This window comes from Bradysia coprophila, unplaced genomic scaffold (genome assembly GCF_014529535.1).
Source record: "Bradysia coprophila strain Holo2 unplaced genomic scaffold, BU_Bcop_v1 contig_193, whole genome shotgun sequence".
Classification (NCBI taxonomy): Eukaryota; Metazoa; Arthropoda; class Insecta; order Diptera; family Sciaridae; genus Bradysia; species Bradysia coprophila.
The window spans coordinates 2,013,989-2,036,209 of NW_023503456.1; the positions used below are offsets into that span (position 1 = coordinate 2,013,989).

A 22,221-nucleotide genomic window follows, 5' to 3' on the forward strand; every position below is an offset into this window, starting at 1 on the left:
CGAAGAATTTAGCGGAACGAAACGGTGTCTCTAGGGATAATGTTACTTGAAAAACTTATTTTCGTCGTGTTTTTGTCGCGTAATTGACTATGACAAAGAATTGGCCCTTATTGTCGTCTTCGAAAGTTTATTTTCAGCTAAATTAGTCTGATTATAGAGTTTGGTCGAACATTTTCATATAAGTTTTTGACGTATCCCCTAAGACCAGTTAAGTAACTGGTCCAAATTGTATATTTCCTTCTCTATCACTATAACAGTCTCTCGCTGAATAGAGTGTTATGATGAAAGAGAAGAAGATATTTTGACAAGTACCCCGAGGCAAGTTAAAATAAACTGGTCTTCTGTTCTCTCGCTCTCAACGTACCACGTTGAAAGAGAAGCAAATACTTTGACAAGTACCCCATGGCAAGTTATAATAACTAGTCTTCGGTTTTCTCGCTCTGATCATAACAGTCTATGTGCTTGTAAAACAGAAAATGGAAAAGTGCGAGCCGATAGTGAAACATTGTCACAGAGTTCTAGCCACGTGAAATAAATTAGTTTCGATGATTCGGGGAATACTCTTCGGATTGGATCAGTTGTTTTAAGTAAGCAGGCTTTAAAACAGCTGTTCCAATCCGCAGAATATTGTCAGCATCATTCAGACAGATGATAACAGATGATGTTAAGAATTTTACATTCTTCTTAATTCGTCGGTCGGCCGCTGCATTGACGGTTCTACTTTACTATTTGTACTGGAGGGATATTCTCCCCAACACGCATGTGTCAGCACATCTACTTGAGAGAAACTCGTTACTTAGGGCATATTGCCCGTTCAGTAGTTGTGTTTATTCTGATTTGTTTCCATACAGATTCACTGTATTTATACCCTGTTTCAAGGGTTGCTCGATTTGTTTTAATTGAATTGCATACTTGATTCATTATTTTCTTAGAGTGAAATCACTCGCCGAACTCTTGATAATATTTTCGACAGATGACGTTGCAAGCATACCGTTGCAATATTAATTTCGGTGTTTTTCGATGTTTTTCTTCAGTTCAAAAATATAAAATCTCAAAATAAAAATTTGCGCGTTTGAATGAACCCATTGAAAACATCAGACACATCATTTCCATGTGGGAATGCAAAGTTCAATAAAATCAAATTTTATTTGATTTATATTCTCATCGGATCTGTCTGTACACTTATAAATAACAACATGCAATGAATCTAATTAAAGCAGCTGAATGAATATGTTTTTTGTTTTGCCGGTTATCTTTTCTGTGCATTATACACACACGTTTTTGCACAAGATGTGGTCTAACCGTAAGGAGTTACCAAAAATAAATGTTTAGAAAATTATACTAAAAACAAGAATAAATGGATGCGACAGACGGTTTTATACACTTGCAGCTAGACATGTGACACCAGGAAAGTACATTAATCACAAAAATGTGTGCTGCTCAACGATGCGTAAAAATGTGTACACAAACCAAACTTTTATTAAATATTCACTCGTCATCGATTGCTTCGGCACGACTTTGCTCAACAGAAATTTTATTCCTACAAGAACTGTGAAGAGAAACATTAGCGGGAGTATTCGGTTTTTGTACTGATTGGAGTGAAATTTAGAACGCTAGTAAAACGCTCGGCAAAATTAGTTCAATCGCCATATAGAGACGCGATAGCGGAGGACTTGACGCAGTCTAACCCCCAAAAAAAGAACGAAGAAATTTTTTTGAGACGCGGCAACTATATATAGGCGAGAATTTAAGTTTCTTTCCTTTGGCCTGTATCACCACAAATCCTATTCTCGCTTCAAATACGAGCAAAACGAGCTATCACTCGACTATGTAGGTTTAAAATTGCCGGAGATACATCGTTTTGAAGTTGATCATTTTTCATACTAAATTGACCAAATTGACTTTTTCCAAACAATTAAAATCCTTCAACTTACTATGTATGTTTCTGTCTATCTATCTATCTGAGTGTGGTTTTCGAGGGTCGGGAACGCGTTTTCGGCTGTAGCTGAGCTGTTTTGAAACCTACTGAGGCGTGAGACAAATAAAAGGTTTTTGCCATACGAATCGAACACAAAAATATTTAGAAAAATTGAGGCAGATCCGGTTGAGCTAGAGTGGTCAGAGTGACCAAATTTTGAGCTACTCGAGCGTAGGATGAAAGGACTAATATTTTTTTGGGTTATGAGATTTAGATAGTTACTTTCTTCGGCAAAGTCTCAGAGTTTTACGAGTAGAACAGAGGGGCATATGCAAAAAATGTCAAAAATTGGAAATGGGTGGGTCAATTAGGGTTTTAGAGCTATTTCTTGAATGGTTGCAGATAGAGTTACTTCCTTCGTCAAATTTTCGATTTTCGTAATTTTTGATTTTCGTTAAATTTTCGATTTTTGTCAAATTTTCAATTTCTGTCAAATTTTCGATTTTCGTCAAATTTTTGATTTTCGTTAAATTTTCGATTTTCGTCAAATTTTCTAATTTCGTCAAATATTCATTATTTCGTCAAATTTTCGAATTTCGTTCTAAAAAGCACTTCTAAAACGACTGATATCCCAACAAAAATCTCATCGAGAAAAGTGTGACGCAGTCTTTGAAGTACAATTTCTAAAATGAATGATATCGCTAGAGTTGACGCTTTCAGCTTCGTTACGCAAAAAATAAATTTTACACCCAATTAGTTCAAACAAGCCGGCTTAGTTTTTCTCATCATCTGCCAAATAATTTTTACAAAAAAAAATTTGACTGGAAACAACAAAAATTTTACCAAAAAAGTCTGCGTCGCATGTGGCAGATAAATTTTCTTGCTGGTGTGTTCCTGAACATCTGCCACTTTGCGACGCAGACTTTTTTGGTAAAATTTTGGTTGTTTCCAGTCAAATTTAAAAAAAATTATTTGGCAGATGATGAGAAAAACTAAGCCAGCTTGTTTGAACTAAAATTGGGTGTAAAATTTAATTTTTGCGTAACGAAGCTGAAAGCGTCAACTCTAGCGATATCATTCATTTTAGAAATTGTACTTCAAAGACTGCGTCACACTTTTCTCGAAGAGATTTTTGTTGGGATTCAAGATTAAATGTATATTTAAACCGGGTTAAATCAGGTTGACCTATCGGGTTGAACGAGAATTTGACGTATTCCGAGCTTTATAAGCAATCTAATGAACATTGGAACTGTAAAAGGTTAAACCAGAGCATTAGATGCGGCATTGACAGAAATTCCTAAGTCAGCCGTTCAAAATCGTAAAGCGCTCCTCCATATTCGAAGTAATTAATCAAGATTAAACTTTCAAATCTTTCTGAATAAAAATCCGTATTGATAAAGAGGTGCAATAAATTATGTAAAATTTAGAGGAAAGAGCGAGAAAAAACGACGCCACAAATTACAAAAGTAATAAATTTGTCCGAATCATCATCCCAACCTGTGTGTAACGATAATTATGTAAATATTTTGCTACAAGTTGACTCTAATCTTTCCAAATTATTACGGATCAAATATGCGCACACTAAACACTGTTTTATTCATTAAGTGCCAAGAAATGTATATTTCAGCTTTACGATTAGCTTAACATTTTGTTTGTTTGTTTTTTTTTCTTCTCTTAGCATCTCTAATAGCATGCGTAAAAATTCTCGAAGAGCTTATCTAAATCAACTAATTCGTAAACTTTTTGCGAAAAAAAACGTTTTTGTTTCTTGTAAATCCTCCGATAAACTTTTTTATTATTGGCATTGGCATTCGGTGTTTCAAAAATATTTCTTAGACTCTTTCGAATGTGCTACGGTTTAGATAAACGTTTAAATGCAATAAAAATGCTATAAAATGCGTATAATAGTGGGCCTAACGTCTTGACTATTTGGCGAAAACAAATATTGCTAAAAGGTTTTGTGTAAATTTTCTCAACAATTTTTTTTTTTTAATTTTTCCTCGTATCTCACTCTTTTTAATGGTACGCACTTAATGATGGCGTTGTCTAGTCGGTGCGGCACTGACAGTCGAAAAATATAATATTGGTTCGTTCATCAGTAATAGAGCAACGCACAATCATCGGTATGATGGATACCGGAATATTACTGTTTCGCTTTTAATCTTTTACCTGCCATCGACAATAACGACAAGAATAAGCGATTAGAAAAAGTGAAAATGTATGATCGACATATTGAAGTGCTAGATTTTGTATCAAACGCTAAAGGAGATTAGTTTACACAAATGAAGTAACAGATTCAATGATTTTGTTGCGATACACACTCGTCGTCCCGAAAAATGAAAATATGTTTACAATTCACGATTCTGCCTTGGACGCATTGAAGTAAATATTTATGCTTCTCGACCGTGTCTGGGAATCTGAGGAAGCAATCGGTTCGAATGACGTTGTGTGTTGTGTTTTGTTAGCGTAATTAAACGGTTTCTTTCAAACTATAAGTATTATGTTCGACAGTGGTTGGCTATACAAATGAACTTGATCTGAGTGACATGGGTGAAATGAATGAACTTTATTTGTATGCGCCGATGCGCCGGAAACTTGGTGTATTTTCCAACATGTTTTTTCACAAGAAACCAGTAAATCACAAAAGGTCCAGGACTTAAAAAAGAATACAGCCAAAGCACCTAGCATAGTAGTAAGATATTGTCTTTGTCAAATAGAGGAATATTTACACTAAAGGCATGACCTTGAAACAGTGTAACAATTGAAAACTACAATCGTACGTCTAGAAATCTGGAGTTTCATTCATCATAATATTTATAAATCTCTCGTGGGTGGGATTCTTCACAAAATTGAAGCTACATTTCCTTTTTGAATGGCGATGCTGTTTCTTTACTTCCAATACTTTTTATCAAATCCATTCCAACCTTTCCTATGATACTTGATGTACGTCTTCTTCTTCGCACATATATTCTCGTAATTTATTACTCTATTTGACAGAAGCAATATGCTACTGCTACCTTCTTTGGGTTTTCTGAGAAAATCGTTGTATGCAACTCGGTAAATGGTGGTCATTTATGACGTCGAGTTCAAAGTAGGTTTTTTATTAGGCAGATATCGAACATTATGTTGAGGGAGGTGCGGGAAAACAGGACCTTCAAAGAATTTTACTATAAACTACAATCGTTTCATCTGAAGATTACGGAAAGGAAATTATAACAAAAAAAAGTTTGCGTCAAAAAGTGGCAGATGATTTGGCTTTCTTCCGTTTGAATTTCATTCTTTCAAGAAATATATTTCACAATTTTAAAAATTTTCCTTCATCAACATCTCCCACTTGTGACGCGAATTGTTTTTGTTACAATTTTCTTTCTAAAATTTTTCTCGTACTTTCCTCATCAGCTGCCATTTGTGACGCATATCTTTTTGCGTGTCGAATCTGTAAGCGTCTGATTCGGCTACTTTTGATGTGTACATTCTTTCAGGGCGTATTTTTCCCTATTTTAACAATTTTCTTAATAGTACTTTCCTCAACATCTGCCACTTTGTGACGCAAAATTTTTTTGATAAAATTTTGTTTCTAGAATTTTTTTGGCCTAATTCTCGGCCTAATTTTTGCTTTGACAATTTTTGCGTACAAGCTCAGAATGCGTCACCTACAGCGATATCAGTTGTTTTGGAAGTATGCCCAGGGACTTGCGTCACTTTTACTCTTTGAGTGTTTTTGACTGATATCAGTTGTTTTGGAAGTTTGGTTTTTCTGTTTGGTCGCAATTTATATCCTGTATATCTTCCATCCGAAAACGCGAAAACCGCGAACACACTTTTTCCCAAAAAGCAATAACCGTTGCACACTTTATTAATTACAAAAGTACTCAAACCTCAAAAAATTAATCCATAAAAATCTCGATGATTATCTCATTTTCCTTTAGCTTTTTATGAAATTTTTTGAAAATTTTGAAAAATTTTCAAAAAAAGTTTATGAAAAATGTTAATTTTTTTTAAATGTCAAAATGGTTCAAAATTTTCAAAAATTAAAAAATTTAAAAAATACTAAATTTAGGAAAAAAATTTGAGGTGAGCAGAGTTTACCAAAAGCGAACAAATTTGTTCTACCATACACACCAGGGCCTATTTTTAAACATGTTTCTAAAAGTTTCTTAAATGTTTTTCAAAGTTTCTCAAAAGTTTCTGAAAAGTTTCTCGAATTTTTTCTTGAGAAATTTTAGAAACATTTTTAGAAACTTTAGAAACTTTGAAAAACATTTGAGAAACTTAACAAACTTTTAGAAACATGTTTCTAAAAAATAGGCCCTGACACACACACACACTTAAAGGTGTTCTAATATGGGGCTTATATGGGAACTTCGAGGAGCCCTAGCTCCCACACGAGGCCCATTCCCCCCAATTTTTTTTTCTGGAATGTCTTAGAATGACGACTACTCCAAAAATTTCAAGAAATTCTAAAGAAGACTTAAGAAGATAATAAACACGGACGGACGGACGGCCTACGGAACCACAAAGTAACGTAGGATCTTTTCATTTCGTTATAAGAGACCAAAATGTATGGAGATAGGGCTTCTTGGAAGATTTATTGCGTGGCCAAATTTTAAGCTACAAGAACGTGTGATAGCTCGTTGAACTCGTACGGACGCCTAGTATTTTTTGAAGCTAATTTGGAGTCATTTGGATTTGAATTGTAAAACTTCAATATTTGCTGTATATATTGGTTCTGCAGTCTACGACAAAAAAAAATGAAATTTTTTCTAGTAATAGGACTTGCGTCACGGGCGCTATGCTAACGCGCGCCCATGATTGAATGAAAACATTCTTCTTACAAAAAGCTATACCTTTCTGTTTGATCTGAACCTTCCAGCTTCCATTCGACGTCCAGAATACGAATAAAATAAGTGGGGAGTAGTAGGAGTGAAGGGGGAAAAGTCAAAAAGTTCGTGTATATATGTTCCTCAGTCCTGCAGAAAAAAAAATTCTCAAATTTTCTCAAAGGGCGTCACGGCCCTTAACTAACGTAGGGCCATGATAATTGAATTCGCCGTCGGGACTAATTTGTCCATAAAAATTTTTCTTTCAATTATATGTTTACAATCTGCCAAAATACGGTGACGACATGGATTCAATGTGAACAATGTTGATTATCCAACGACTTTATTTACCATTTCATAAAATAATCGAAGAAGAAAAAAAACTTTCTTCATTCATTAAGTTCCACACTAAATTTTCATTAATCGCTATTTGATTAATGTAAACACAAATGCGCATTCAAAATGATATGCAAATAAAAAATTTAATTTTCTACGATTATGGCGCTTTAGTTTTGATGGACGACGAAATCTCACACATTAATTTTGATCATTTCTTTTAGTTGCTGTGAAATATTTTTGTTTTATTTTTTTTTTCGGTTTTTTAATTTACATTAAAATGAATAATATGCACATCAACATCATAACACACTCATTATGTTCCCGGCTATCATTTACATTTATTACAGTATTTGTATCACTTTCCATTTCGGTTTCGGAACATTTATAGACGCACTTACGGATCCGTATGCGAAAATTGACCATAGTTTAGTTTCTAGGTTTTCTAGGTCGAACAAAACACGTAGCTTATTATGTACGTTCGACCAAAATTAAATGTTTTTTTTTGTGTTTTGTTTTGTGTATCATTTCTTTTCGGTGGAAACACTTCTTTATTGCTGGCAAATGTTGAAATTTTTTGAACATTTTCTGTTTAAATTAATCAAAACAAGCAATAACTCTTGCCGAACCACAATTATGTGTGAGAGACTATATGTCTTATGTAAGAAGATTTATAAAGTGAAGAAGGTAGACACACTTCTTCGGAACTAAAAATCGTGATTGTGTTAATGAAGAGTTTCTAATACCTCTGTGACCGTTAGAAATTATGTGTAATGGCATGATAATGAACCGAACGATTCAGTGGATCACACGTGTTATTATAATTGCACCATATCCAAGATACTATCTATATTGAAGAATGTTGCGGCACTTCAGCAGGGCATCGGGAAATACCTAATGTGCAACTCAGTCCGATCACATCTTGGAGAAACATAGCTGGTCAAGTTCACTCAATTTTAGTATACTCACGCCATGTTGTGATGTCTCTAGGTTTGCTCCAATAGATCATTTTCATTATACGGTACTCATCAACGTAACCCCACTTAATTTTTCGTCAAGTATTCCTTAACCTCAATTAATTGCCGATAGCTGTGTTCAATTTACTGGTTTTTACATGAAAATCATTCGTTCAATTCATTCGATATTTTTCGACATGTCTGACAGCTGGGATCGTGTCTGACGTTTACAAGGTCATGAAAATGATGTATTAACTGTAAACCCGAACTTTGACAACACAAACGACATCGATTTCATCCACATAGATGAACATAACCTTAACGTCAACAAATTTCTTCTTAAATTTTTCAGTAAAATTTTCGTCAACTTGAACGTTGTGGTTGATTGTTAATCAGCATAATCAGCATACTGGAGCTATGCGGTTTTTATGTTCGATGTGGAGTAAAAATTTGTTTCTAACCATTTCACACAAATGAGCATGCCAATCGATAAAACTCCATAAAAAATGAAAACCTAGCAAAATCTGGCTCATATTCTTCAAAAACAACGGAGATATCAACGTTTGAATGTGAATTTCCATACAAAAATTCAAAATATCGGATTCGACCGCTTTTTTATGTAGCGCTTTCGACCATACCTGTTGTAACTCCAACAGCAAGTCGATCGCAGCCGGCGATTAAAATGTAAACGATCGATTGTGCTTTGCAAATAGGCAGAATAAATACAAACGTTGAAAGGGCAACACGCCCGAATTAAGTGTTTATCCTCAAATCCCCCAAAGTCCACATCCTGTTCGAAGAAACTAGAGTCTAGCTGGTAGCTAGTCGTACTGGTTAGTGTTGAAGAATCAACAATACCACTAAACGTGTGGATTATTGACTATAAATTGGCAAGGCTGTAAACTTTGGTGAGGTCACGCAGATCGCCATTTTATTAGATACGCGGGAATACACCACTTTTGAAGATTTTTTATATAAACAAAATTCACCACATTCGTCACAGTAGGTGAATTTTTGAATGAAATCCGTCATTTTATCGTCAACTGTGTGTGAACTGCTTGTGTCACCCGCGTATCTGTATCTGCGTGACCTCCCCAACGGAAATTCTCATTGACATTTCAAAGAAGCTATGCACATCTATATAGAGTGTTTAAGTGAGAGAGATGGCGAAACGACAACCTATCCACATCCACGCGTTTAGTGGTATGGTAAAAAGCGCTGCATAAAAAAGCGGTCGAATCCGATATTTTGAATTTTTGTATGGAAATTCACATTCAAACGTGTTGTTTTGCTCCGTTGTTCTCCGTTGTTTTTAAAGAATAAGAGCCTGATTTTGCTAGGTTCGCATTTTTTATGGAGTTTTATTGGTTGGCGCTTTTTTATGCGGCGCTTTCTACCATACCACTAAACGCGTGGATTGTTCCATCTCGGGGTCTGCTGTCAGATTCTTTTGTATTATCGATGACATCCAGACCCCAAGTTGATTTTCCATCTCGTTCTACTTAAACACCGTATACAAATTTGTTGTTTACATTTTTCTATTAGGGAACGTCAGATTTCCTGAACAGAAAATCCAAACGGAAAGGGCAAGCTTGACCGATTCACTGAAAAATGATTGAATTTTGAATTCGGTAATTCGATCTATAACTCAAATGTCGGGTCAAATTTGTACAACGTAAAAGTACAAGTTCTCTTTAATATTGACAAAGTGTTGTATTGCTTTGACTTGACCAAAAATTGTTGAAAAAATTTCTTTTATTCAACGAAGGGCGAACGAAACGTGTTACCGTTTACGATTCGTTTTCAACAATTTTTGGTCAAGTCAAAGCAATACAACACTTTGTCAATGTTGAATTACTGACCAAGCAATACAACAATCTTATTAATAACTCTTTAATATTTGCGCAAATTTCTCTCCGTGTTCTGACGACTACTTTCACCCGTGGACAAATAGTCAGTAACATGAAATTTAGGGTATGGACTGCATTGAATGTGTTTTTTTAGATTCTGTTAGTTATCGCTACGGAAGAGACTATTGGCACCGGGTGCCAATAGTCTCTTTATAATACTGTGGCTAATGGCACCGGGTGCGATTAGCATTAGTATAATAAAGAGACTATTGGCACCAGGTGCCATTAGCCACAGTATTATAAAGAGACTATTGGCACCCGGTGCCAATAGCATATTCGTATCGCTACGAATTCTTTCTTTACAAATTTGAATTATGTCCCATCAAAGTCAAAGGCTCATTATGTCAAGTAAACTTTAGACCACTATTTAGCGATAAATTTTCCACCACTCCGTTAAGATCCTACTTAAAAACTCATTCCATTTCAGGATGCAACGATAGAAACCTCCATTCAAGATGATGAATTCAGTGATAGCATAACCGACTCCACAATTAGTTCCACACTGCCGTTCGGCGAAAATCCGAATCGACGAGAGTTCGTCGAGGTGAGACGAGTACAGGAACCACTAATATTCAGCCGATCGAGACGATGGAGTCCGAGAAGAAAACCGTTTACACGATGGACAGCTTGGTCCACTTGTGATTCGTACTGTAAGCAGAAGCGCGAACGCTACTGCAGACTTCGCGGAAAATGCGGTAGAATGAAGCAAATGGAGGAGAGAGGCTGTTCGGACGCATAGTAAGTCATTTGGAATCAGGTGGTGGAATGTGTGGATGTTTGTTGATTGTGTTTTTCGTTTATTTTCATTCTCAGTTGCGTTCCACAGCAGCGTAGTCATTTTTCTAGTCCACATTTCATTAGTAACGTTGATGATGAAGACGACGACGATCGAGATTATTTTATTGTTAGGAAAAGGCCAAAGGTTCGTCCGAAGAAGAAGAAAATTACGATCGAACTGGACGATTACGACGACGAAATGAAATATGAAGATAGTGCCGATGAAGCGTACACACCTCCGCATATTCCCTTTAAGAAACGAAATCGTTTAGCCAAACAACGGTTACGAACACGATACTTAAGGGGTAGAAGACGCGGCAGAAGAAAACCAAAGTACCGGCTGAGGAAGAAGCTGATTTGGGATCGGAAATTTGGCGAGCCCGATGATGCCGTGGACGATTATGTCGACGAATCGGATGATTTTGTCGACAGTGATAGCGGCGAGGAAGTTTTATTACAGACAAAGGATCACAACTCGATGAGATTGGATGGTCTGTATGGGAACATACCACAACATTCGCTCGACAGAAATTATGGCACAATGTTTGACAATTCGAATGCTCAGACATTGGCCGGCAAAAGTAATCGACGCATTCCCGGTGAATATTTCAATAGCGCTGACCGGGACGATCAATTCAATCAAAATACCGAAATGTACATGAGATCTGAGAACATAAATTTCGATGACAACAGTAACCGAAGATGGGACACAAGTGTGACGGAGGAGTATTCCGGACGGCAGCTGAAGCCACCGATAATTTCATTTGACGGTGATAGAGACAATAAGACAACGACAACAATAGCTAGACGATCGGATGTTAACGTTGGAAAAACGGAGGGTCGCAAATATGGCAAAGAGAAGGCTGTCTTTGATATGCCCGGTCGCTTTCGAAGAATCTATTCCAAATGGAGTAAATGGTCGAAATGTTCAGCCAAATGTACAACCAGAAGATTCAAGTAAGTCACCACCATCCCACTTTTGCTTCACTATTAAAGGGAAATGATAATAGATGACGTTGCTGCCGTCTCGCCTTGCTGGCAACAACGCCATCTGTTATCAGTTCTCTGTCGTCACTAGCGTCGAACATTGCTCAAAACTGGATTTAAATTTCAGACGATGCAAGGCGAAGGACATATGCGGCAACGAAGTGATCCGAGAGATAGCCTATTGCTATACCGAAGGCAGTTTCTGTCAAACTTGGATCAACACACAGCCACCAAATCAGAAACCCGTCACATCAACGTTTGTCGCCCAGAAACCCATTCGGAACAAAGTGCAGCCGAATGTCTTCCAGAGACGAGATCCCCCAATGTCAAATGCCATCAACGGCAACATTTTCTACAATTCACGGACTTATAAGCCACCCGCATACGTCCCACAGAATTTACAGTGCGGCTTCCCGGCCATCCGAAACAAGCCGAAACATTATTTGTGGGGAATGTTGCGGATAATTGGCGGTAAAACGTCCAGAAAAGGACAATGGCCGTGGCAGGCTGCAATTCTTAATAGATTTAAGGTCAATGTCGACATAGCACTCCTCGTTACCTTTGCACTCAGAACAGTTTTGTCCACTCTTTCAGGAAGCATTTTGTGGTGGAACATTGGTCTCACCGTTATGGGTTCTAACGGCAGCGCATTGCGTTCGTAAAAAACTATTTATTCGTCTCGGCGAACACAATTTAGAAGTAAATGAAGGATCTGAAATAGAGTTTAGGGTCGAATTAGCAATAAAACATCCGAAATACGATAAGAGAACGGTTGACAATGATGTCGCCATGTTGAGGTAACAATTTCTGGTCTTGTCTTCCGGCCACTCCAAATTCAAATCTCTGGAAATGTTACAGACTACCACAGGAGGTGTCCCCGTCGACATACATAGGATACGCATGTTTGCCACTCAGCTACCAACAACTACCGAAAACTCACCAATGCACCATAATCGGATGGGGAAAGCGACGGAACACGGATGACGCGGGTACGAGTCTCTTGCATGAGGCTGAGGTATATGATCGTTGTAAACCGTTTTGTTGTTGTGCGAAGTAATGCTCGAAACGGGTCCGGCTCGGGTCGAGTTCGAGTTGATCAACACTGAAATGGTAAATCCGGGTACAACCTGAATGGAAACCGGTCAACTCGAATCCGATCCGAGCCCTACGTGCGAAGAGAGTCGTCACAGTTTTTGTCTCTCTGGCCCACAGGTACCGATCATCTCCAACGAGGATTGCAAGCAAGTCTATTTTGACTACACGATAACGAAGAACATGTTTTGTGCGGGACATAAACGAGGCCGAATCGATACGTGTGCTGGCGATTCCGGTGGACCGATTTTGTGCCGGTATAACCGTTACACACCACTCGCAGTTTCAAAGTTTCAAAATAATTTCCGAATTTCAGTGACACAACCATACCGAATCAACCGTGGACGATATTCGGTATAACCAGTTTCGGTGATGGCTGCGGCAAACGCAATAAATTCGGTATCTATGCCAAGGTGCCGAATTACGTGGATTGGATATGGTCGGTGATAAATTGCAATGGCAATTGTAATGCAACATATTCGATTTTTTGAATAGTTGAAGAGAGTGTTTCGGTCGCCGCCAAGTTGAGACCGAGACAAATATGGAATTCTTTCGAACGTGATGCGACTGATAATTAAATGTTTATGTTTAAGTGTGTAACCACCAGTTATACGGTACCGTACATTTTGGCTCTATTATTGTAAAATGTGTTAATGAGAAGAGAATATATTCATAGACAAAACAACAAAAATGAACGAAAATATTGTCGTTAGAGACAGGGTCCGACCGGCCATATGGTGAAATGGGCTAGTCAATTGGTCAAGTTTTTTTTTTAACGAAATTATAGAGCGCACAACGATTATTAAATGGGGTACTGACCACACTAATCGAAAAAAGGACAATCATGTCCGGAGCGTTAGCAGAGGACTTGACGCAGTCTAACTTCCAAAAAAAGAACGAAGAAAATTTTTTGAGATGCGGCAACTATATATAGGCGAGAATTTAAGTTTCCTTCCTTTGGTTTATATCACCACAAAATATATTCTATCATATTCTCGCTTCAAATACGAGCAAAACGAGCTATCACTCGACTATGTAACTTTAAAATTGCCGGAGATACATCGTTTTGAAATTGGTCACTTTTCATACGAAATGCACCAAATTGACTTTTCCCAAACAATCAAAATCTTTCAACTTACTCTGTATGTTTCTGTCTATCCATCGACGGTCGATCTCGGAAACTAGTCAGCCAATCTCCATGAAATTTTGCAGAAGTCTCAGGGTGGACATAAAAATGAAATTGTGATACGCCATTACCCCAGGAAAAACCAGAATTTTTTTTATTGGCCTCGAAGTGGTTTCTGAGTGTGGTTTTCGAGGGTCGGGAACGCGTTTTCGGCTGTAGCTTAGCTGTATTGAAACCTACAGAGGCGTGCGACCCATCAAATGAAAGGTATTCGAAACACGATTCGAACAAAAAAATAATTAAAAAAATCGGGGCAGATTCGTTTCAGCTAGAGTGATTAGAGTTACCAAATTTTGAGCTACTCGAGCGTAGGATGAAAGGACTAATATTTTTTTGGGTTATGAAAGATAGAGAGTTACTTTCTTCGGCAAAGTCTCACAGTCTTACGAGTAGAACAGAGGGGCATATGTGAAAAATGTCGAAAGTTGGAAATGGGTGGGTCAATTGGGGTTTTGGAGATATTTCTTGAATGGTGGCAGATAGAGAATTACTATCTTCGTCAAATTTTCGAATTTCGTTAAATTTCGTCAAATTTTCGATTTTTGTCAAATTTTCGAATTTCGAAAAATTTGCGATTTTCGTTAAATTTTCGAATTTCGTCAAATTTTCGAATTTTGTCAAATTTTCAATTTTTGTCAAATTTTCGAATTTCGTCAAATTTTCGAATTTTGTCAAATTTCCGATTTTCGTCAAATTTTCGAATTTCGTCAAATTTTTCGAATTTCGTCAAATTTTCGAATTTCGTCAAATTTCCGATTTTCACCAAATTTTCGATTTTCGTCAAATTTTCGAATTTCGTCAAATTTTTGATTTTCGTCAAATTTTTGAATTTCATCAAATTTTCGAATTTCTGTTATAAACTGTTATAAAAAGCTAAAACTTCTAAAACGACTGATATCCCAACAAAAATCTCTTCGAGAAAAGTGTGACGCAGTCTTTGAAGTACAATTTCTAAAATGAATGATATCGCTAGAGTTGACGCTTTCAGCTTCGTTACGCAAAAATTAAATTTTACATCCAATTTTAGTTCAGACAAGCTGGCTTAGTTTTTCTCATCATCTGCCAAATAATTTTTACCAAAAAAAAATTTGACTGGAAACAACCAAAATTTTACCAAAAAAATCTGCGTCGCATGTGGCAGATAAATTTTCTTGCTGGTCTGTTCCTGAACATTTGCCACTTTGCGACGCAGATTTTTTTGGTAAAATTTTGGTTGTTTCCAGTCAATCTTTTTTCGGTAAAAGTTATTTGGCAGATGATGAGAAAAACTAAGCCAGCTTGTTTGAACTAAAATTGGGCGTGACACTTTTCTCGAAGAGATTTTTGTTGGGATCCGTTTATTTGAGCATGACGTAGAGAACTCAGATCTCTTGCTATTCGGTCGTAGAATGACAGTTGATGTTTTCTGCTTGTAACTGAAACATAAACCTATTTTCATATTTTGCCGCTTTTGGAATTATTGAGGCTCTCATGTTAGTTCTCGAAGTTACACCACTCCTCATGGTCCACCATCTTCCCAGTTCTAGATCTGTAGGATTTTGAAGCATTTCTAAGGTTTGCTTGGGTTCCATTCTGGACATGCTGTATTATCGAGCTAGTTCCCAAAATTTACCACTTTACGCGGTCCACCACCTTCCCAGTTCTTGAAGACATTTGGTATTATTGAGGTATTGGCATGTCTAGCACCCCACATGGTTCAAAATTATTCCCATTCAAGACTTTGAAGGATTTCCGAGGTTTTCTTGGGTTTCATTCTGGACATGGACATCCGGCATTATTGTGGTGGTAACATATTGATTCCCAAAATTCTAGCACCTCACATGCTCCACCATCTTCCCAGTTCTAGAGCTTCAGGATTTTGAAGGATTTCTGAGTTTGTTTTGGATTTCTTTCTGAACTTTTGGTATTATGTTGGTGGTGTAGTAGGTCCGCAAGATTCTTTAATAAAATTAGGGCCCAAGCGATTTTCGCGAATTTTACTTCGTATGGGGCGAGGGGTAAAACACTGGCCAAAAAAGTGGCAAATCAATTTCTAATTCCTTTTAATTCCGTTTAATTACCTCAATTACCGGAGCGACTCGTCTAATTGCCGTATTTCCTTTCAATTCCCATTAATTCCTGTCAATTCCATTTAATTACCTCAATTACTGGATCAATTCATCTAATTGCCGGATTCACTCTACTTCCTTTCAATTCATAATTCCGTTCAATTCCTTTCAATTCCCTTTCAATTTCGAAAGCTACTTACTGTCAATTTCTTTCAATTCCCTTCAATTCCCATTAATTCCTTTCAATTCTTGTCAATTCCGTTTAATTACCGGATTTTCCGTCAATTCCGAGAAGGGTGTGTAATCAATTACCCGAGTGGGTAATCTGCATCATTCATAAGATGAACAATTTCTGACAAAATTTTACTTTTCGCGCTGGGGCTATGAAGGCAATAGAGTTACTGAGTTAGTAGGAATAAGCACGCACTAGGACTGCGGACGCTCCGACTCCTTCGACGGATTGTTTTTAGTTAAAATTCCTATATCTTGCCTTCCATTGTCCTTTGCTTCTTTTGGTAGCCAGTGCGGCCCTGGTTGGAGAACCTCCCTTTTTAGTGGCATATGGCGATGATGTCGAGTTTATTTATATCAATTCAAATGAAAAGATTTTATTGGCGCTTGTGGCTTCTTTTTGTTGATTACATGCAAAATGGGTATGCTGGAAGTTTTGGTACTGAGCCAATTATTCATATGGAAACAACTCTCTGTACTAGCTCTATCGCTATGGTTATAGTGCACAGACATGTTCGTTGGTGCACTTTCAGCATTACATCATCAAATTCCTGATAGGCTGGCTCTACATAATATTAACGTTAATAAAGAGCTCTGGCACACTATCTACAATATAATTTCTTCCGTAATTATATCGTGACAATAAGCCATGCGTCATTCCGTCCAACTATGGTGATTGCGATTTTCCGATCCCTTTTTCGTCTGATGTAATGTTTCTTGGTTGCGCGACCTTGGACATTTTTCAAACGAATAAAACAACAAAAGAAATTTTGGTGTCATGCTAGCCGAATCTACATATACCAGCCTACAATAACGACGATCCCAAATGCTAATTCGTATAATGTTGGTGATAGATTGTAAGTTCGTATTGATATCACAACAGTAGTGTAACGTTTTATCGCAAGGTCAGATTGCTTGAGGGGTTATTGATACTGGACTAAATTCAGTGCCGCTTTTAGCATTTAGACGCCATCGGGCAATTGGAAAAATAGGCGCCAATTTAGTAAAAATAATTTTTTTAAGGACCTCGGGCGCCATTTACTTCTGCTCCACTTCGGGCGCCACGGGCATTGGCCCATATGGAAAAGGCGGCACTGACTAAATTATAGAATGCCAGAATGGACAGGTCTGGCAAGGCAAGCTTTAATTACAAAGAACTCTTTGTAATCGTATATTGAGTGAAAGTAACAGCGAAGAGACGATTGAGCGATTACAAAATAGAGAGAGTTCACTGTAACTGGTCTTCGGTCTAATTGTAAGTCTATTCGTTGAGATGCGTCCCTTGTGTCTTTTTACACTTGCATAAATTATCGGGGCGTGGAACATTGACAGGGCCGAACTGGCTACCAAAAGGTGCGTCGGGCGAATTGTCTAAAAAAGGCTCGGAGGCACCTAAATAAACTTTATTGGTCTGAGTGGCGCTAAAATGCAAAAGGCTCATCGGGCACCGTCTGATCGCCCAGTATAGCCAGTTCGGGCCTGAATATTGAACACTTTTAGGTTTGTAACATCTGAATTCCTACCGCCTGAAGGACCTGAAGGCATAGAAATGATAGATGTGAGAGGATGTAACAATGTGTGTAATTCTCTCCCATTCTATTCGATATATGTCAGCTGTCATTCACATGTTCATTGTAAGTCACCAGAGGGTGTACCAACTTATCATTTCTCTGCCTAAATGACTCAAGCTCAAAATTGCGAATGGTAAGGCTTGAATTCCACTTACCAAAAAAGTACTCCTTGTGAGAGACGAAATTGAATTTTTTCAACTTTGCCTTTGTTTACTTGACAGCTCGCTCTCTCACTGCACTCTCAGGGAGTTTGTTGAGTAGGAAACCATACTTAAGTATGGGTTTCAAAATCTCTGCCCCTACCAAGGATCCATATGCACGTGGACTCTCGGTCTATAAGAGTTTACAGACGTATCTTTCGATGCTCATGATTCACAGGGACTTACTAAACGGACTACGAGGTGTGCCATGTCATCAGTCGACACCTGAAAAGCATAACTTTTAGAAGGATTTCAGCCTCACACTTAATTCGCAAATTAACATTGTCCTGAAATTTCGACGACATGAGTATTGGTGACTTCCTGAAAAAACGGTGACTTCCTGAAGAAACGACGGGAAGAAACGGTGACTTCCTGAAGAAACGACGAGAAGTAACGGTCACTGAAGTCGCCGTTTCTTCTCGTCGTTTCTTCAGGAAGTCGTTGTTTCTTCTAGTCGTTTCTTCAGAAAATCTGGGGAGGCGTCATTACATGTCGCCGTTTTTTCTACCTGAAGAAACGACGAGAAGAAACAATGACTTCCTGAAGAAACGGTGAGATGAAACAACCTCTGATTGCAACGAACTGAAGCAAATAAAATAAACAGTTTCATATTTTAATTTAAATGAATTAAATGTACGTACAGTGGATTATTTTTTAGTTGAGCTGGAATTTCGATTTCGATTCCTAATTTTCTTCTCGCCGTAAAGGAGTGTAGTTCGTCCCTACAGAATGCATCTTTTTACGAAATGATTTTTTTTTTATTTATTTATTTATTGATCGGTGTCGGTAACTTAAGAGCTAATTTTGTTTCTCGCGCATCGTCTAATAATTAGCCGCATAAAAAGCGTTTTAACACGCCGAGCGATCCGGCCCATTGCCCCGGAGCGAAGCGGAGGAGTTAATTTTTTTCTCTAGCATCGTCTAATAATCAGCCGAAACGGTGTCGGTATCACGGTGGGGTTGAACAGAACTTAAATAGAGTCGCGACACCACCTCTGATTTTTTTTATATTCTTTTTGAGGGACTCGAGTACTATCAGGAACCACATTCAGTTCGCAAAATTTTCCAGCCGTTTCGGAGAACCGGCACTCATGGCCGTGCGGGACCGATGAGTCAATTTGAATACAGATTGTTATCGCAACGGATAGAGGGACTAATTCTAAGCTAATTCGTATCGAAATGGCTCCCCTCGACAACTTGACCACGTAGCTACAGCCAGATAAAGTCGAAAATTCGACATCTTTGAATGGTGATATGTCCAAGACGAAAAAAGTTTGAAACTCTTTGAATGGCGATATTGGTAGAGGATCCCATGCGCTATTAAAAGCCGAGAATGGATTTTACAAAATTTGTCTGAACTGTACAATATTTTGAAAATTTTTATTTTCACCATCCTCGGCGAAACTAGGACTCATCTGCAATACACAGGTTGACCCTGTCTGCAACAAAACAATAATGCCTGATCAGCCTGCAGTCTAAGTTTTACAACGATACCACACTCGCCATACCAGCCACACAACAAGCATCTGTTACGACATTTTGTTTGCAGCAAGGTCACTCTACGACGAAATTTTCAGTTTATAAGGATAAATACAGCAATTTGTTCAGCCATAGGGAATTCATCCATTTACGAAATGTATCAAAAAGCAGTTGTCAGATAATTTGTCTGTAACTTTAGTATACATGCTGAATTTATGGACAACGTTCTCTCCAAACTTTCGCCTGACTCCACTCCACTTCTAATTGTTTTTTTTTGTGCTTCTTCGATCTCACTTCTTCAGAACGTCACAGTTTCTTTAGAATGTCACCGCTTCTTCGAAATCGTTCACTTCCTGAAGAAACGGCGACTTCCTGAAGAAACGATGAGAAGAAACGGTGAGTTCCTGAAAAAACGACAAGAAACTTCCGTCTCCGTTTCTTCAGGAACTTGTCATTTCTTATAAATTCACCGATTCTTCTCGTCGTTTCTTCAGGAAGTCATCGTTTCTACAGAAAGTCGTCACTTTTTACAAAAAATGGCGACTTGCTGAAGAAACGGTGACTTCCTGAAGAAACGGTGACTACTCGCCGTTTCTTCAGGAAGTCGCCGATACTAATGTCGTCGAAATTTCAGGACAATCAAATTAACCGAGATTAAACTGAACGAACTACTACACTGGACAAGTGGGAATCGAACGATAATAAGAGAAACTGAATAATTCTTCGATAATATTCACTGGTTTCCCCCTCGAGTCCATTATCCTTTTCCTGAACGTACATATATATTGAAGCGGTGGTGTGGCCATTATACACGCAAATGTATTGAGAGTGTTTATGCGTAATGTTCATGCGAAATAGTTTACATTCACACGCATGCACATCATACTCTCCCCCAATATATATGCCATGCACAAAGGGAAAAACAGAAGTAAAAGTGACATCAAGCAGGCAACAACAACAGCCGGCGATATCATAGACGTTATAGTAGTGAAACCGACAAATCGATAACATCGAAAAATGGGCGGCTTCAAGGAGTTCTTATTCCGTGGTAATTTGGTTCAGCTCGCTGTAGCCGTGGTTATTGGTGCAGCGTTTGGAAATTTAGTGACCGCATTCACCAGCGGTCTAATCACGCCGCTGTTGGGAATATTCGGACAAACTCCGTCATTTAAAACGCTGTACTTTTCAATCAACGGAAGTGTATTTCTGTACGGCAATTTTATCGACGCCTGTCTCGTATTTTTAATCACCGCATTGATCATCTATTATGCGGTTGTTGTACCGTCCACATGGGTTATGGACAAATATAAAAAAGTGGAAGAGGCTGATCAAACGAATTGTTCGTACTGCTGCAGCAAGATTTCGAAAAAGGCGACCAAATGCGCTCATTGCACTGCCACTGTAGAACCGGTGCCGGAAATTGAAGTGTTGACACAATCGGCTGAACACTTGAACGGTGATGCAAAGGCAAAGAATATTGACAAAAATCACGTTGCTCCAGAAGATATTCAGTGATGGGAAGAATGAAACGCTGCTTTGCGGTAGACAAATTGTGCAAATTATTTTTTTTAAATGTTCGTGACCATAGGCAACACTTGCACCGTTTTCCTTTGATCTTTAAAGATTTATTGGTGTTTAATTCGCTTCTGTTACAATAATCGATGTGCCTGATAAAATTACATTAAAGTTTACACTGGACGTGTGTTGGACGAAAATTATATTCCAAAAAATAAAAATAAATTTTTAACGAAACAGTTTTCCTCTCACAATAATTTTTGTAAAATTTCTACGTGAAATAAATTTTGAATAAAAAAATAATTTTTGAGAATATTTCGAACTCTTCCGTTTTCTTCCGTTCAGTACATTTTTCAACCATTTTCCTAATAATACCTTCCTCAACATCTGCCACTTGTGACGCAAATTTCTTTTTGTAAAATTTTCTTTCACAAATTTTTTGGATCAATTTCTTGTTGATAAAACTTTTGCGTACGGCGCACAATTCGTCACCCTCAGCGATATCACTTATTTTTTAAGTAAGATAAAGGTTTTGCGTCATATTTACCCTTTAAGGGTTTTTTGACTGATATCACCACTTTTGTAAGTATGTCAACAACATCAAAAAACCTTGTGCGATCTTGGAACACCTCACTTATATCGAAAAACCCAAATCCATCAAAAAATCCGATGGAAGTTAGGAAGTGCCAGAGGAATCATCTGTCATTCCAAAATTTAGGAACCAACCTTGGAACACCTCACTCATGTCGAAAATAACCCAAATCCATCAAAAAACCGATGGAAGTTAGGAAGTGCCAGAGGAATCATCTGTCATCCCAAAATTTAGGAACCAACCTTGGAACACCTCACTCACGTCGAAAATAACCCAAATTCATCGAAAAATCCGATGGAAGTTAGGAAGTCCCACAGGAGTCATCCCAAAGTTTAGGAATGAACCTTGAAACACCTGACTTATATCGAAAATAACCCAAATCCATCAAAAGATCCATTAGAAGTTAGCAATTCTGTAATATTCTGTAATATTTTGAAGTGGACACAATCCTGCTTCACTCGACTTTCAAATCTCAAAGTGAATAGTTTTCTGATTATATTAGAATCAGTTCTCAGTGAAACAACGTGGTGCTATTATAAGGCAGAACTTATCATTTACCTTTTGTTTACTCGGGTTTGTATTGTATGTTTTAACTCACACATC

At 37.8% G+C, this 22,221-nt stretch overlaps 2 protein-coding genes and 1 long non-coding RNA gene across 3 annotated transcripts in view; 2 read left to right on the forward strand and 1 right to left on the reverse strand.

The window, feature by feature from the left end:
• LOC119075216 overlaps nucleotides 1–13,474 on the forward strand; it is a 74,776-nt gene extending 61,302 nt beyond the window's left edge. Inside the window, exons 3-9 of the mRNA XM_037181601.1 lie at nucleotides 10,368–10,678; nucleotides 10,754–11,674; nucleotides 11,832–12,234; nucleotides 12,299–12,501; nucleotides 12,563–12,719; nucleotides 12,917–13,053; nucleotides 13,113–13,474. Coding sequence (XP_037037496.1) covers nucleotides 10,368–10,678; nucleotides 10,754–11,674; nucleotides 11,832–12,234; nucleotides 12,299–12,501; nucleotides 12,563–12,719; nucleotides 12,917–13,053; nucleotides 13,113–13,287 — 2,307 coding nt within the window. The 3' untranslated portion in view covers nucleotides 13,288–13,474. The remainder of the gene's footprint in view (nucleotides 1–10,367; nucleotides 10,679–10,753; nucleotides 11,675–11,831; nucleotides 12,235–12,298; nucleotides 12,502–12,562; nucleotides 12,720–12,916; nucleotides 13,054–13,112) is intronic.
• On the reverse strand, nucleotides 1,786–13,967 carry LOC119075218. The gene is made up of 3 exons (XR_005087338.1): nucleotides 13,936–13,967; nucleotides 2,023–2,025; nucleotides 1,786–1,961 (listed from the first exon to the last, which is right to left on the reverse strand). It is a non-coding gene; the product is annotated as an uncharacterized LOC119075218 (long non-coding RNA).
• A 6,561-nt stretch (nucleotides 13,968–20,528) lies between these two features.
• On the forward strand, nucleotides 20,529–21,026 carry LOC119075258 (large-conductance mechanosensitive channel-like). Its single transcript, XM_037181656.1, has one exon. The coding sequence runs from the start codon at nucleotides 20,529–20,531 to the stop codon at nucleotides 21,024–21,026; it is 498 nt and encodes a 165-aa protein (XP_037037551.1).
• The last annotated feature ends 1,195 nt before the right edge of the window (nucleotides 21,027–22,221 follow it).

Bases quoted from the DNA above. Each gene is read 5' to 3' on its own strand.
- LOC119075258 (XM_037181656.1), top strand. From the start codon at position 20,529: ATGGGCGGCTTCAAGGAGTTCTTATTCCGTGGTAATTTGGTTCAGCTC.